Here is a 14,337-nt window from a genome sequence, read left to right as displayed (position 1 = left end):
GGCCCGCGGAATGGGCGTGCCCGTGTCCAGGGGCATCTGTGGCTGGAAGCCTGCGGGGACGTGGCGATGCCGACAGTGGGGGGGACAGGACCTGCCGAGCGGGGTCTGGGGTCTCCCAGAGGCCTGGGTGCCCCAAAACCACCTCCCGGCTGGAGTGTGGGGCCCCCGCCAGCACGGGGTCCTCCTGGCAGCCCATGCTGTTGCGCTGCGGCCCCCAAGCTCGCAGAGGCCAGCCGCTCGCCTCCGCCCAGGGCGCTCGGGGAGAACGGGTGGGAGGCGGGTCTGTGCTCCCCAATACCGGCTCCCCCCTCGCAGCCCCTGCCACCAGCACCAGCCACGCCCGGCTCACCGCCAGGCCGCCAGGCACAGGCCGCCCGCTGCCCCGCATGCTGCCCCGCCTGCCGCCGTCTTGGGCGCGCGCTCGCGGGCCTCTGCCTCCGGAGTCGCCCTGCCCAGCCCAGGGCTGCCCAGGCCAGGGCCCCGGGGGCGAGAGGCTGCGCCCTGCAGCCTCACCAGGGAGGAGGTCGGCCCCGCAGGGAAGGGACCAAACGCTGCCCACGGGGTCTTTGGAGCGGCACCGGCCCTTTCCCGTGGAGCCCGAGAGGCATTTTCCATACTGTTCAGAAAGAAAAAACAAAAAGGGGTGTCCTAGGGGGCCCCCTCGTGGAGCCTGGCACCGAAGGGCTGTAGGCCCCGTGTCCAGGCGCCCTGGACTGAGCCAGCCTGCAGGAGGGACGGCGAGGGGCCCGCGCCCACTTGGCTCGCAGGCGGCGGGGAGCAGCCCCTAGAGACCGGGCACCACCGGGGGCCCTCGGGGCACTGGGTCTGAATCCCCTCCGGGGGCAGGAGGGGCGGGGGAAACGCCCAGGGCACCGGCGAGGGCAAGGGCGGGGGAGGCGCCCTCCTCTCCCCGGCCCAGACAGGGCTCCCAGGGGCGGCCGTGCCGCTGGGCCCCTCGGCCGCCCCCATCACTCTGCTCCCTTTCAGGGGGGGCACCTGCGAGTCTTGGCTGCCACCTGCGCCGCGTGTCGCCCCTTCGAAGCAGGGACTCCGTCCCGCCTCCTCGCCCGAGCCCCAGCCCGGCTCCCCTGGCAGCGAACAGGAGGGAGGGCGTGTGTGCGCCCAGGGGCCCAGGGAGAGGCGCTGAGGGGCGAGCCCAGGCCCGACCCTGCGGCACAGCCCTTCCGGGGGCACCGCAGCCCGGGGCAGGGCAGAGGCGGGACAGCCCCGCTCGCCTCCTGGCCCCCGAGCCGGGGCCACTCGTGGGGGAGCCCCGCCCGCACGCCGGAGACCAGCAGGGCTTCGCGGTGTCCCCCAGTGCCCTCGGCGACAGCCCCAAGGGGCGTGACCCTGGGGCGGCGCTCATGGGCGCCCTCCCGGTCCCTGCTCCCCGCCCGCATCCCCTCCCCGCCGGCTGCGCTGTAACCTGATCTGCAACGTGGGGGGGCGGGAGGCCTCTGCTCGGCGCCCAGTGCCACATCACTGCGCGCTGCCCCCACCATGCTGCCCCCACCGCTGCTGCTGCTCGGCGTCCTGACCGCCGCCGCCTGCCCCGCGGGGCCCGGCTGCCAGCCTGCCCAGCACCTCCCCCGGGACCCCGGTAAGGCCGGCCCGCAGCAGGCTGGGGGCGGCACCGGGACGGGACCCCGCACTTCCCTGGTGACCCATGGCCCCGGGGGGTGCCCCAGTGGGTGCCTAGACCCAGGCCCAAGAGGAGCCCAGGCTCTCCAGGCACCATGGCTGGGACCCGGGGGGCACGGCGGGGCATGGGGGCAGTGAGGGGGGAGGTGCCTGGCCAGGGCCTCCCTGGTCAGGGCACAGCAGGGGGGTGCCCTGCAGGTGGGTCCTAGCGGGCAGGGCCAGGACATGGCAGGGGAGCCAGAGGTCACCCTCGTCCCAGTCCTTGCGGGAGCAGGCGGGCTCGGGGCAGCGGACCCCCGACCTTCCTCCCACCCGCTGTGCTGTGGACAAGACCCCCCTGGAAGTGGACCCGGGGCTGCCGGGGAGGGGGCGTGGGTGGGGGCTTGGAGGGCTCGCCAGGGCTCTGGGGGCGCTGGAGGGGGTCAGGCATCCCCTGTGAGGGAGGGGTGGGGGGGCAGGGGCTGGCCCTCCTGGGTCTGTCCCCCTTCATTTTTGGGGGGTGCCACAGCCCGCTCAGGAGCCCACTTCTGGGCCTCTGCCGGGTGGGGCCCTGGGCACAGGGTCCAGGCAGGTCAGACACAGAATCTCCCAAGTGCGGGGCACTGGACACCCGAGAACTTGCTAGACCGGCCGCGGGGGTGGCGGGAGCACAAGGCCCCTCTCCAGTGCCGTCCGCCTTTCCTGGCCTCCCAGCTCAGCCCGGGCTCGCCCTGCTGCCCCCCGCCCCCCCGCAGAAAGGCCCCGGCCAGGCAGGCGTGCGTGCCCGTGTGTGTGTGCGTGTGTGTGAGAGTGCGGGCAGCGTGCGGCAGGTGTGGCCCTCGCACACGCGGGCAGGCGCACTTGCTGTGTGCATGTGTGTGGTGTGCACCGTGGGTGCAAGGGCAGGACACCGTGGGTGCAAGGTGTGTGACCTGCAGCCTCGTGGACGGACTCTCCCCTGGAGACCCAGGAATTGCCCAGAATCCAGGCCAGCCCAGGCCACGGTCCCTCCTCCAGGGAGCCCTCCCACCGGCCCCTTTGCAGGGTGCGCCGGGCCCTGGCCAGGGCTGTGCTGTGTCCCCCTCCTCATCAGGGGTACGGGGTGGTGCCTCTGTCCCCCTGCAGTCTGCCCTCCTGGCGGGTGGGCGTGTAGGTGGGGAAGCTGATGTTTCTGGACGCGGGCGCGGCGGCTCACCCGGGGCTGCTCCCTGGCCCCATGCACGGCCCCAGCTCTGGGCCTGCCGGCCGGCTCGGCCTTCCTGGTAGGCCCAGGTGTCCTGGGGGCCGGGGCCCAGGCTCCTGCTCCTCGGGTGCGGGTGCAGGGCAGCGCCTGGCCCGTGACTGCGCTGGGCCCTCCAGCGGTCCCTGAGGAGGGAGCAGGGGGAGGGAGCAGCCGGTCGGCCTCGCCCCCTGCCTGCGGCGGTGCTGACCCCTTGCGTTCCACAGGGGAATGGCCATGCCTGGAGTCTGGTCCTGAGCCGAGCCTGGTCCTTCCGTCCAGCGCTCACGCCCGGGCACAGGGCCCAGGGCTTGCGCGCGGGCTGCTGGCCCTTGGGCCTGGCCCCGTGGCAGCGGGACACCCTCGCGGGCGGCCGCTCCAGCAGAGGTCTGGGTGCCACGGCGCCGCCTCCGTCAGTCCCCTGTGGGCCGGGGGCACCAGCGGGGGGCGGGGCTGGGCAGGCTGAGCCCCCAGGAGCGCCCCAGGGCAGCTGTCCACAGACCGGGCTTGCCAAGCTGACCCGCCCCTCGGGGAGCGCCATCCCCCAGACCCCAGGGTCCTCCCAGCCCTCCTCTGCCTACAGGGGCCTCCCCCAGGAGTGTCCACACCCCGGGTTCCTCTCTATCCTGCCTTCGGGCTCAGAGCCCAGCCGGGAGTCTGGGCCCCTCCCCTTGTGGAGGCAGGGTCCCCCCATCCGGAGCGGAAGCCAGCGTTCCCCAGGGGCCGGCCGGGCTTGGGCTGCAGGGCGCTCAGGTGGGGGGCTCTGTTTTCTTAAAAGGCAGGAAAATATTTCCCCAAAAGTTGGCAAAGCCCTGAGACGCCTGAGTGGGGGGCTGCCCCCCCAGCACGGCAGCGCCCCCTTCCCAAGCTCCCACCTGAGACATGGGGCGGAGGGCGGGGCTGGGGCTCGTCCGCGAGGGTCCTCTCTGCCTCTGCCGGACACCCGCGGGCTCTGCCCGGCATCCCCGCTGGAGCCCATTTCCTGCGTGTGCCCAGGCGTGGGAGTGGGCCTGGGCGGCCCTCGGCGGGGTGCTTGGCTCCCGCCCGCCCGGGGTGCCCCTGCAGAGCCCTGGGCCCCTCTCGGCAGCGCTGGCGGGGTAGGCGAGTGCTGCCTGGGCCAGGTGGGGGTGACTGGCGGCCCCTTCCCGCAGCCCCCTGCGAGGACCTGCGGCTCGGGGCCTGCAGTGACGCCGCCTACAGGCAGACCACCTTCCCCACCCCCCTGGGGCACCGGTCCTGGGAGGCGGTGGAGTCCAGCTCCGAGTACATCCTGCTGAGCGTCCTGCACCAGCTCCTGGAGGGCCAGTGCAACCCCGACCTGCGGCTGCTGGGCTGCGCGGTGCTGGCCCCCCGCTGCGAGGCCGGCCGGCGGCTCCGGCCCTGCCGGGGTGTGTGCGAGCGGCTGCGGGGGGCCTGCCAGCCGGCCTTCGACGCCATCGACATGGCCTGGCCCTACTTCCTGCACTGCGACCACTACTTCGCCGGCGAGCAGGAGGGCTGCTACGACCCGCTGGAGACGCTGAGGGGTAGGGGCTGGACGGAGGCCCGGGGAGGCCGGGCGGGGAGGCCGCGGGCCTCAGGCGGGGGACGCGGGCTGGGGAGAGGAGGCCGCAGGGCGCAGGGCCTGGCCGTGGCCCTGGGGAGCGGGCCGGCTCCGCCAGCCAGCCGTCCAGGCTCTGCTGCCGCTGGCCCGTCCCCCAGGCCGGGCGCAGACACCGCGGGGGCAGGAAACCTGGGCAGCTGGGGCGCCAGGTGGGTCGGGCAGGTCGGGTGCCGGGGACGGGGCCAGAGATCCCGCCCTGGCCCGCCGCCTGCCCGAGGGGGCGGAGCAGCTGCGTGGGGCAGCCCCACCACGACCGGCCAGCCCCACTGCGTCCTCCTCGGGTCCTCCGCGAGCAGAGAGCAAGCCACACGGCTGGGGGGCGCCAGCCAGGCGGCCACTGCCTCCGCCCACGGGCCCCGCCGCCGGGCAGCGGACCCCGCCCGCCCCCGCACGCTCTGGCCAGGGCCGGGAGAGCCAGGGGCGCGCTCTGTGCCCAGGCGGGAGGTCAGGTCTCTCCCGGGGAGCTTCAGCGCTCGGAGAGGGCCTCCTTGTCCCCCACACCCGCTTCTCCCCCCATCCCGGAGGGCGAGCCGGCCCCGGAACAGCAGCCCTGGCCGGCCCGGCGGACAGCAGGAGCCCCCCAGCCCCGGCTGCCTGCGGGAGGTGCTGCCACCAGAGCAGGCGGCGGAGCCACAGCCCGAGGCACAGCCGCACGCTAGTCCCGGGAGCCCCCAGAGATGAGGGCGGCGGCGCGCAGGGCTCTGGGGCAGAGTGGACGCCGGCGGCTCAGGACCGTCCCGGCGCACCCGGCTGGACGCCGCCCGCCACGGGGGGCTGAGGGCACACGGGGACCGATTGGCCGGGAGCCTCCAGGGGCCCAGAGCGCCGGGGGCAGGGCCGAGGCGCCGGGGGTCAGGGCCCCGGGTGGCCACCGGGAGCCGGGGTGGGCAGCCGGCAGCCAGCAACGCCCCCCGCCCCCTGTGCCCCCAGGAGGCCTGGAGGCCGAGGAAGCGCCGCCCTCGGGACTGCCACCCACCTTCGTCCACTTCACGCACCACTCCTACGCGCAGATGGCCCGCGTGCTGCGGAGGACGGCGGCCCGCTGCGCCCACGTGGCCAGGACCTACAGCATCGGGCGCAGCTTCGAGGGCAGGGAGCTGCTGGTCATCGAGTTCTCCGGCCGCCCCGGCCAGCACGAGCTGAGTAAGCCGCTGTCCCCTGCGCGAGCGGCCGGGGCGTGCGCCGGCGCCGGGGCAAGGGCTCTGGGCCTCCGGGCTTGGGGCGCACCCGCCGGGGCTGGGGGGCAGGGCCTGCGGGCTCTGCAGGGTGCACGGCCACGTGGGCCTCGCGCGGCAACTACCCAGTGCGGCTGGGAGGCGAGGCAGGTCCCCGGCAGGAGGTCCCGGGGAGAAGGGGCGCAGCCCCGGGGTGCACAGCCAGGCTGCGGGAGCGCAGACCCCAGGCCTGGCGGGCGTGTGCGGCCACGGCTGTCCCCGGGCCCTCGGGGAGCCGCAGGGCCGTGTGAGAGCAGAGCGCGCACGTGGAGTCCACGTCCGCTCGGATCAGCTTAGAGTCCCCTCGGGAGAGGAGAGGGGAGCAGCAGGTCGCCCTGGCAGCGGCCTCCGGGGCGGGCCAAGGGAGAGGCGTGCCCTGGGCGGGGCGGGGGCCGAGGCCCGCCTGTCCCACAGACCCAGCTGCTGGGCAGCCGTTTCCCGGTGGGGCGGTCAGGCCGGCCGTGGCTCCCCCTCCCTGTCACTAAGGGCCCAGGGCCAGGCCTTCGGGGGACCGCGAGGGAGGAGCTGCGTCCACTCAGCCTCGTCCCGGCTCTGCTGTCCCCGGGGCCACGTCAGCCAGGAGGACCCGACAGAGCAGGCCTGCCCAGCTTTGTCCTCGCACAGAGCAGGCCTGCCCGCCGCGGTGGCCGGGGCACGTACCTGGCCACTTTCCATCCTGCACGCTGTGGCCGCGTGGACATTGTGACCCCAAAGCCCTTCTCCAGGAGCCAGAGGTTGTCCAGGCACACCCCGGCCCCCAGGCCCCTCCCACCGCTCGCCAACTGGCGCGACCCCAGCCGGGTTCTCCTGAGTTGGGGGGCTGCAGCCTTAGCGTCACGGCCCTACGCACAGTCCTGGGGGCTGCTGTGGAATCCCGGCCACTCGCATCCTCAGCGGGTGGGAGGGACAGGGGCGTGGGCGCCCATGGGGCAGGGCCTGGCACACTCAGAGGGGAGACCCTGCAGCTGGTGGGGCTGCAGGCTCCTGGTCCACCTCCCCACCAGCTCCCCCACCCACCCACCTCTGAACCCCCGCCCACCTACCACCCGTCCCCCACCCGCCCGCCCGGCCGCTGTCCATCCCTCCAGCCACCCTCCACCGGCCTCCTTCCTTCTAGTCACCTGCCCAGCACCCGCCGCGGGCCGGGCCTTCACCTGCCCCACTCGCATGCCCACTCGGGGCGCAAGCAGGCGGCCGGCTGGTCGCGGGTGCGCCTGCTCGGCCAGTTAACGCAGGTGGGAGCGAGGGGTGAGCCCGAGCGAAGGCGACCTGACGAGGCCTCGCCGGCCAGAGCAGCTGGGCCAGCCCGGTATAAACAGGTCCCGGACACCTGGGCGCCGTGCAGGGCCCTCGAGGCTGCAGGGTCCTCGGCTCTCAGCCAGCCTCGTCCCCCCCAGTGGAGCCAGAGGTGAAGCTCATCGGCAACATTCACGGCAACGAGGTGGCGGGCCGCGAGATGCTCGTCTACCTGGCGCAGTACCTGTGCACCGAGTACCTGCTGGGCAGCCCGCGCGTGCAGCGCCTGCTCAACACCACGCGCCTGCACCTGCTGCCCTCCATGAACCCCGACGGCTATGAGGTGGCCGCCGCAGAGGTGAGCGCCGGCGGGGCGTGCTCCCCGCTCCCGGCAGCCGAGGCGGAGCAGGCGCCCAGGCCGCTGTTGTGGACCCAGCGGGAGGGCCGGGGGGGCTGCTGCGGGGCGGGGCCCCCCCTGAGCGGTGAGGCCTGCCGGGTGGGGCGGGGAGCGCGGCCAGGGGCGGCGGGGCGCAGCGCAGGTGCTCCCTAGGGTGCTCCCAAGTTCTGCCGAAACTGGCCAGGCTCGCAGCCCCGCCCCCTCGGGTCGCTGACCCTGGCTGGGCTGGCCCGCCGGGCAGGGCGCTGGCTACAACGGGTGGACGAGCGGGAGGCAGAACTCGCAGAACCTGGACCTGAACCGCAACTTCCCGGACCTGACGTCGGAGTTCTACCGCCTGATCGCGGCGCGCGGCGCCCGCACCGACCACATCGCCATCCCGCACCACTACTGGGGGGGCAAGGTGGGAGCCGCCGCCCCCACGGCAGTCCCGGGCCCTGGGGGTGCCCGCGGGGGGCAGCCGCCGCCCTCCGGGCCTGTTTCCTGGCTGTGAAATGGGGGTCCCTCAACAGCGGGCGGTGATGAGATTCGGGAGCGCACGCGGGGAACCAGGCGCCGGCAGCTGCTGCCGGTGGCGCCGAGGCTGCGTGGAGACATGGGGGCGCGCTCCGTGCGGCTTTGTGGGGGACACCGCTGGTGCTGTCAGCTCACGCTCGGCGCCTACTGTGCGCCAGGCACACTGTGCGGCAGGGAGGAGGGGTCCGGCCGCCAGACACCCCTGCTGCAGTGTCAGGAGCTGCAGAGGCGCGAGGAGGCGCCTGGAGGGCTGCCTGGAGCGGGTGACGTCCTCCAAGGCGGGGAAGGGCCTTTGGGCGGGAGGGGCGTGCGCAGGCCGGTGGGGCTGACCCGGAGCAGGCGCGCCCGTCCCGGGCCAGCTGGGTGCCCATCTGAGGACGCCTCCCCCGTCCTGGGCAGGTGGCCCCCGAAACCAAAGCAGTAATGAAGTGGATGGGGACCACCCCCTTCGTGCTCTCGGCCAGCCTCCACGGGGGCGATCTGGTGGTGTCCTACCCCTTTGACTTCTCCAAACACCCCGAAGAGGAGAAGATGTTTTCTCCCACGCCCGATGAGAAGGTGAGGGCTGGAGCGGCCGAGCTGGCGGGTCAACCCGGGCGCCGTGTCTGATCCCACTGCGGTGAGGCCAGGGGCTTCCAGAACCTTCAGGCGCCTTCCGGGCCCGGCCAGGGACACTCCTCCGGGAAGTCTATGGTCCAGCGAGGCAGCCCCCGCGCCCTGGCCCCTTCCTGCAGAGTCCCCAGCGGCGAGCTCCGGCGGGGCCGGGGGAGGGGCCTCCAGGGCGGGCCTGGCTTTCCCTCCAGGGGAGGGTCTGGGCGCGGCCAGCAGAGGGCAGCGCGGCCCAGGCCAGACCCCTGACCGCTTGGTGGGCGGCATCAGGGGCTCCAGAGTCGCTGGGCACTGCGGTCCAGAGGTGCAGGAACCCGCTCCCACCTTCCGTGGGCCCCAGGGCGCCCCGCTGTGGGCTGGAACCCCCAGCCCACCCTTCCATGCCACCCTGGTGCCCGTGGCGGTGGCCCCCAGCCTGACTGGGTCTCCCTGTGCACCCCCAGCTCCCCCCCAGGCTGGAGCTCGGGCTGGTCTTCCCGAGGGGTCCCTTCCCACAGCACGGGGCACCGCGGGGGCCTGCGGCGGACACGGCCGGCAGCCCAGTGCCCCGGGCTAAAGCGCCCAGGCGCTCTGCTCCCCCGCAGGCAGCGCTGCCCCTTGCCAGCCCCGCTCCTCACGCGGAGGGCCCCCCACCCCCACCCACCGACACGCCCTCGTCCATTTGTCGTGACCCACGCGTCCGCTCCCTCCGCCGCTGCAGCCAGCGCCGCCCGGGACAGGTGCCAGCGCCCGCGCTCACCCCCGCAGCGCCCGGCTGCCCGTGGCCCCCCGGGCCGGCCTCGAGAGTGTGCTGCGGAGCAAGGCACCGTGGGGCGAGGCCTTCGCCCTCAGGCAGGAGCCCCATGGGTCCAGCCCGGTGTCCCCGAATCTCAGCGGATTCGCGAGGTGTGGGGGGGCAGGCCCCTCGAGGAGCCCCACAGGGGCGGACAGCTGAGGGCGCCCCCGGCCGGGCCAGCAGCGGCCTCTGGAAACCTGAGTCCCGGGGCGTGCGGGGTCGAGGGAGAGGGGCAGGCCGCCGACCTGGTCACCCCAGCTCCCAGGCCGGGGCAGCGGGGCGGCCCTGAGGGCGCCTGGAGACCCGCCTGTGCCCCACGCCCGCTCTTCTGCGCGAGGCCGCCCTGGCCTGACGCCCGGCCCCCTCCGCCAGGCCCGCGGGGCTCCCCCAGGGCTCGCCCAGGGCTGGAGGCTGTGCCCGGCGGCAACCCCCCCTCGCCGCCGGTTGCTGGGACAGTCCCGGGGACCCCCCCCCCCCGGCGCGGGCCTGCTCCAGGCTGGCCACCCGGGATCTGGGGCGCGAAGGCGAAGCTCCCGCCACGGCCCCAGCTCCAGCCTCCCACCGGCTGCTGCGGATGCTCCGGCCCGCGGGGTGGCCGGGCGGGGGTCGGGGCCAGCGCGAGGGGCGCCCGCAGCCCCGCCCCTCCGCCCGGCGCCCCTTGCGTGCCCAGGGGTGCGGCCCGCGCGGGCAGTGGGGCGGCGAGCGCCTGGAGGCCCGCGGGAGGCTGCTCGGCCTGGCCGACGCCCGCCCGGCCCCCCAGATGTTCCGGCTGCTGGCCCGCGCCTACGCCGCCGCGCACCCCGTGATGACCGACCGGTCGGAGAACAGGTGCGGGGGCAACTTCCTGAGCAGCGGCAGCATCGTCAACGGGGCGCGCTGGTACAGCTTCACCGGAGGTGCGGGCGCGGGGGTGCGGGTGGGCAGAGGGCAGGGCAGAGGGCGAGTGGGCAGGGGGAGCGGCCTGGGGCCTGCTTTTCCTGCCCTGTTCCAGGCCGCCCCGTGGCCCCTGCCCTCCGGGAGCGCGGGGGTCAGCACCTTGCGGGCGTCGGGGCAGCCTGGCCTCACCCCCGGCGGGCGGCGCGGGCCCCGGGGCCGGCCAGAGGCGCCCTCCCCACGCCGGCCGGGGCGGGTGCTGAGGTCCGCGTCGCCCCCAGGGATGTCCGACTTCAACTACCTGCACAGCAACTGCTTCGAGGTGACGGTGGAGCTGGGCTGCGTGAAGTTCCCGCCCGAGGAGGCGCTGTACCCCCTCTGGCAGCACAACAAGGAGCCGCTCCTGAGCTTCGTGGAGATGGTGAGGCCGCGCCCCTGCGGGCACCCCCGGCACTAGGGCCGCGCTGGGCCTCTCCGCGGCTCCCGGGGTGGCTGCGGGGACCCCCGGTCACGCGCCGGGGTCCCGCGGTCCTGTAGCCTGGAGGCCAGGGAAGCCCGGGCCAGGCACGCACCCGCCCTTGGGGCCCCCGGAGGAGGCGGCGTCTGGGCTGTGTCTTCCAGAGGGTTAGGAGGTGTCAGGCGATGGGCAGGGACACCGGGCAGCGTGGGGTCCTTGTGGGCACAGTGAGGACTGGCTGGACCGTCGGGCAACTGCCAGGTGGGCTGAGCTCCCCCGGAAATAGGCAGGTGGGGGCAGGGGCAGGTGCAGAGGGTGTGTCTAAAATACCCCCTCCTAGTCCAGTGACCGGGCCGGTCAAAAATGTCCCTCGGCCTCTCCAGCACCCCAACAGCAGGGGGTGCCTGGGATTCTGAGGTGACGAGCAGAAAAGGGACATGAGGGGCAATAAGGAGAGGGCAGTGGTTCTGTGGGGGCCTCTGCTGTCCGGCCCTTGTGCCCCGGGGCAGGCTGTCCCGACGTCGCGTGCGGAGCAGGTGCTCAGGACCAGGGAGGCCCGGGCCCACGGGAGCCCTGTGCTTGGCGGCTGCCCGGGGGGCACTGGCTGCCGACCCCAGGTGGACATGCGCCGGCCGCGTTTTGTCAACAGAGGGGTGGGGGCCGCGAGGGACGCACTGCTGCTCCCCGCCGTGGCCGGAAGAACCAGAGGCAGAGGAAGGGTCAGCGTGTGCCCGGACATCAGGCATCACCCAGCGGCTGCCCGGGGCTCGAATGGGGCCGCCTGCTCCAAGCCCAGCTCTGTCCGCAGGCGCCTCCTTTGTAGAAGGACCAGGGCCGCCTGCTGCGAGGACGGGCAGTCCCTGGGGGCGGACCCCCGCCCAGGGGAGCAGTCCAGGGCGGAGCCCCAGTCTGTGTCAGCGTTGGGGCCAGCCCGCGGCCACGAAGGGGCAGCCTGGAGACTCCTCGCTCCAGGCCTCCTCGATCATTTCGTTTTACGACTGTCTGGTGAAAATGAATTTTAAGGAGTCTTAAATGGAGCTGGGATTGCTCCGTGGATATTGCATGTGAAGTCTGGGGTAGAAAGATTTAATAGCGGGCGCGACGCTGCGACCGGCGGGCTGATGGCCGGGTGTGGCCGGCCTCGAGAGCCCAGCCCCCCGGAAAGCCGGCGTGGCTTCTGATAAGGATCGCGTGTGTCTGGGCCTGTTGAGGCCTCCTCCACCATGATCCTGACCAGGCGTCTGCTCCTGGGGCGCCCAGGGAGAGGGTGCTCAGCTCAGCCGTCTCCTTCCTGCCCAGCAGCTCCCCGGGCTGTCTCTGCGTTCTTGGCTCCTCAGCCCGAGGGCAGGGACAGAACGTGGTGGTGCTGGTGAAGGCGGACTCTAAATGAGGCCCTACTGTGTGTCTGCTCCCTGCTCCCAGGGTGGGGAAGTCCAGGACGTCCAGGGCAGGGCCGGCAGAACAGGTGGCCAGGGCCGCAGGCCCCGGGAAGAGGGCCCTGATGAGACTGGTCATCAGGAAGGGCTTCCTGGAGGAAGAGGAGCGTCAGGGGGGCGGGGAGGAGTGGTCTGAGCAGAGGGAGGGCCCGCAGCCCTGCAGATGCAGGAGGCCATCTCTCCAGAGGGAGCGCCCCCCACCCGGCCCGGCTGGGCTCTTCTGCTGTCACCCCAATTGTTCATAGCCCATCCGAGCAAGAGGGCTTGGCTCACTCATTCTTGGCTTTTAAAGAAGAACTGTGAGAGGGGCGGACTGACTTCGGAAAGGGCAGCCTCGGCCTGGACACGCTGTGTGGGGAGCCGTGCTCAGGCCAGTCCCTGCACGGCGGGGGACGAGGGCGGCTCCTGTCCAGAGCTGCATCTCTCCAGCAGCCCAGGCCAGCTCAGCCGCCTGCCGGACGCATGGGGAGGGGGCACCGAGGGCCAGGAGCTGACCCAGGCCCCAGAGAGGGCGGGCGCCAGCTGGGGCTGGGCGGGGCTGACATCAGGGCCCCCCCCCACCCCCGCTCGCCACACGGCCTGGCAGTCAGAGCCGGGGGCATCTGTGTCAGCAGGTGGGCCTCGAGAGTTTCTGCTCGTGGCCCAGGGCTGGAGTCAGCCAGACCCTTGGGCAGAACTTGGGGTACTTCACAAACCCAGGGGGCTGGTTTTCGGGGCCCCCTCATGTCACAGACGGGGCTGCTCATGGAAGATGGTCTGAGCGGAGCGGATGGGCTGGGGGCTGCGGGCACAGTGCCAGCCCTGCCCTGGCCTGCTCTCCCCAGGCGCACCGGGGCATCAAGGGAGTGGTGATGGACAAATTTGGCAAACCCGTGAAAAACGCCAGGATTTCGGTCAAGGGCATCCGCCACGACATCACCACAGGTGACCACCTGCCTGGGCCCCAGGCCCGCACGAGGGGATTGGGGTACTGGTCACCTCATGAGCCCCACCATTTGTGCAGGGCACCTCGAGGTGGTGGCTCGTCCTCGGCAGCCTGGGGGACGAGGGGGGCCCTTGTCTGCAGTCCCCGCCTGTCTGCCCTAGGGGGAGCATGGGTGCTGATGCCTGTGGTGGCTGTTGGGGCGCCACGCTCCCCAGGAACTGGCTGCCGGGAGAGCTCCACCTCCTCACAGCTGCGGGGGCGGGGGGCGGGCCCCAGGGGGGCAGGCCCTGCAGCTGGGGCCTGCTTGTGCAGATGCTGGCAGTGCTTCACCAGAGCAAGTGTCCAGCCCAGGGTGGGCTCCTGGTGGCCCTGAGGACTGCTGGTTTAACAATGCCCGCAGGTTGTAGTGCGGTTATGGGGTGCGGGTGCAGCCAGCTCTGCAGGCTGGGTTTGGGAATGGGGACCATCATTGCTGAGGGGGCCCCTCAGCGGGGCTTTGAGGGATGAATAGGAGTTTGACAGGAAGGACACTCCTGGCACGGAGGCGGGTAGCTTGGACATGCCCCTCTAAGTCCCATTACCAGGCCCTCAGCCCTGCCCCACGCCGCTTTTCCCCACTTGTCCGCAGCCCCGGATGGTGACTACTGGAGACTGCTGCCCCCAGGGTCCCACATCGTCATCGCCCAAGCCCCTGGCTACACCAAGGTCATCAAGAAGGTCACCATCCCCGCGCGGATGAAGCGGGCGGGCCGCGTGGACTTCATTCTTCAGCCTCTGAAGACAGGCCCCAAAAAGCTCCCTCAGGGGACGCAGGGGAGCAGGCTGGGGCCCCGAGAACCCCTGGGAGGCGCTGGCCCATACGGGGAGCCCCAGGACTCCCTGGGGGGCAGGCGGCAGCCCTCAGCCAGTGGGGGCAAGCCCTGGTGGTGGTCCTACTTCACGTCGCTGAGCCAGCACAAGCCACGCTGGCTGCTCAAGTACTAGCCCCGGCCGCCCCGCCCGCGGGCTCTGTCCAGTAAAGTGTTTTTATCCACCTCTGTCTCTGGCGGAAGCTTGCAGGGGGCTGGCACAGGGCAGGGTCTTGTAGTGGCCCTTGTAGCGCCAGTAGGGCACGGGGCAGGGTTTCTATGAGCCGAGCAGATGGGTAAAGAGAGTCTTGGAGCCCTCGCTGGCTTTTCAGGCTTTTATTGAACTTTTTACCAGGTACACGGCAGGCAGGGGGCCGGGAGGCTGGCAGGCCCCTAGCTCCCCGCGAGTCTTCACTCTTTCTGGGCTCCCTGGCGTCTCTCGTGGTCTCGGCTTCTCCTTTGTTCTGTTGCTCTCGTTCTTCTCATTGTTCTCCATTTCTCTGGCATCCCCGTGACGCTGCCCTTATAAGCCAGTCTCAGCCCAGGTGCGCCCACCTATACCTGCCCACACCCCACTCCAGGTGCCCGCCATCAGGTGTGCACACGGGA

General features: G+C 72.7%; 1 protein-coding gene across 1 annotated transcript; it reads left to right on the top strand.

Moving 5' to 3' along the window:
- Positions 1–4,242: 4,242 nt before the first annotated feature.
- Positions 4,243–13,905, top strand: CPZ (carboxypeptidase Z). Its single transcript, XM_037529556.2, has 9 exons — positions 4,243–4,365; positions 5,373–5,585; positions 7,054–7,250; positions 7,531–7,692; positions 8,205–8,363; positions 9,950–10,085; positions 10,344–10,483; positions 12,780–12,879; positions 13,509–13,905. Exons 1-9 carry the CDS (start codon positions 4,281–4,283, stop codon positions 13,862–13,864), a joined length of 1,548 nt encoding a protein of 515 aa, XP_037385453.1. The 5' UTR covers positions 4,243–4,280; the 3' UTR covers positions 13,865–13,905.
- Positions 13,906–14,337: the final 432 nt, after the last annotated feature.

This window comes from Talpa occidentalis, unplaced genomic scaffold (genome assembly GCF_014898055.3).
Source record: "Talpa occidentalis isolate TD23 unplaced genomic scaffold, MPIMG_talOcc4v2.1 talOcc4.6, whole genome shotgun sequence".
Taxonomy (NCBI): Eukaryota; Metazoa; Chordata; class Mammalia; order Eulipotyphla; family Talpidae; genus Talpa; species Talpa occidentalis.
Note: the sequence above shows the minus strand (reverse complement) of the source record. Positions and strands in the feature narration are given on the sequence as shown.

Excerpts from the sequence above, each read along its gene's own strand:
- CPZ (XM_037529556.2), top strand. The coding sequence starts at position 4,281 with ATGGCCTGGCCCTACTTCCTGCACTGCGACCACTACTTCGCCGGCGAG. Across the intron at positions 10,484-12,779 it reads TCCTGAGCTTCGTGGAGATG|GCGCACCGGGGCATCAAGGG; the intron begins GTGAGGCCGCGC and ends TGCTCTCCCCAG. Across the intron at positions 12,880-13,508 it reads CCGCCACGACATCACCACAG|CCCCGGATGGTGACTACTGG; the intron begins GTGACCACCTGC and ends ACTTGTCCGCAG.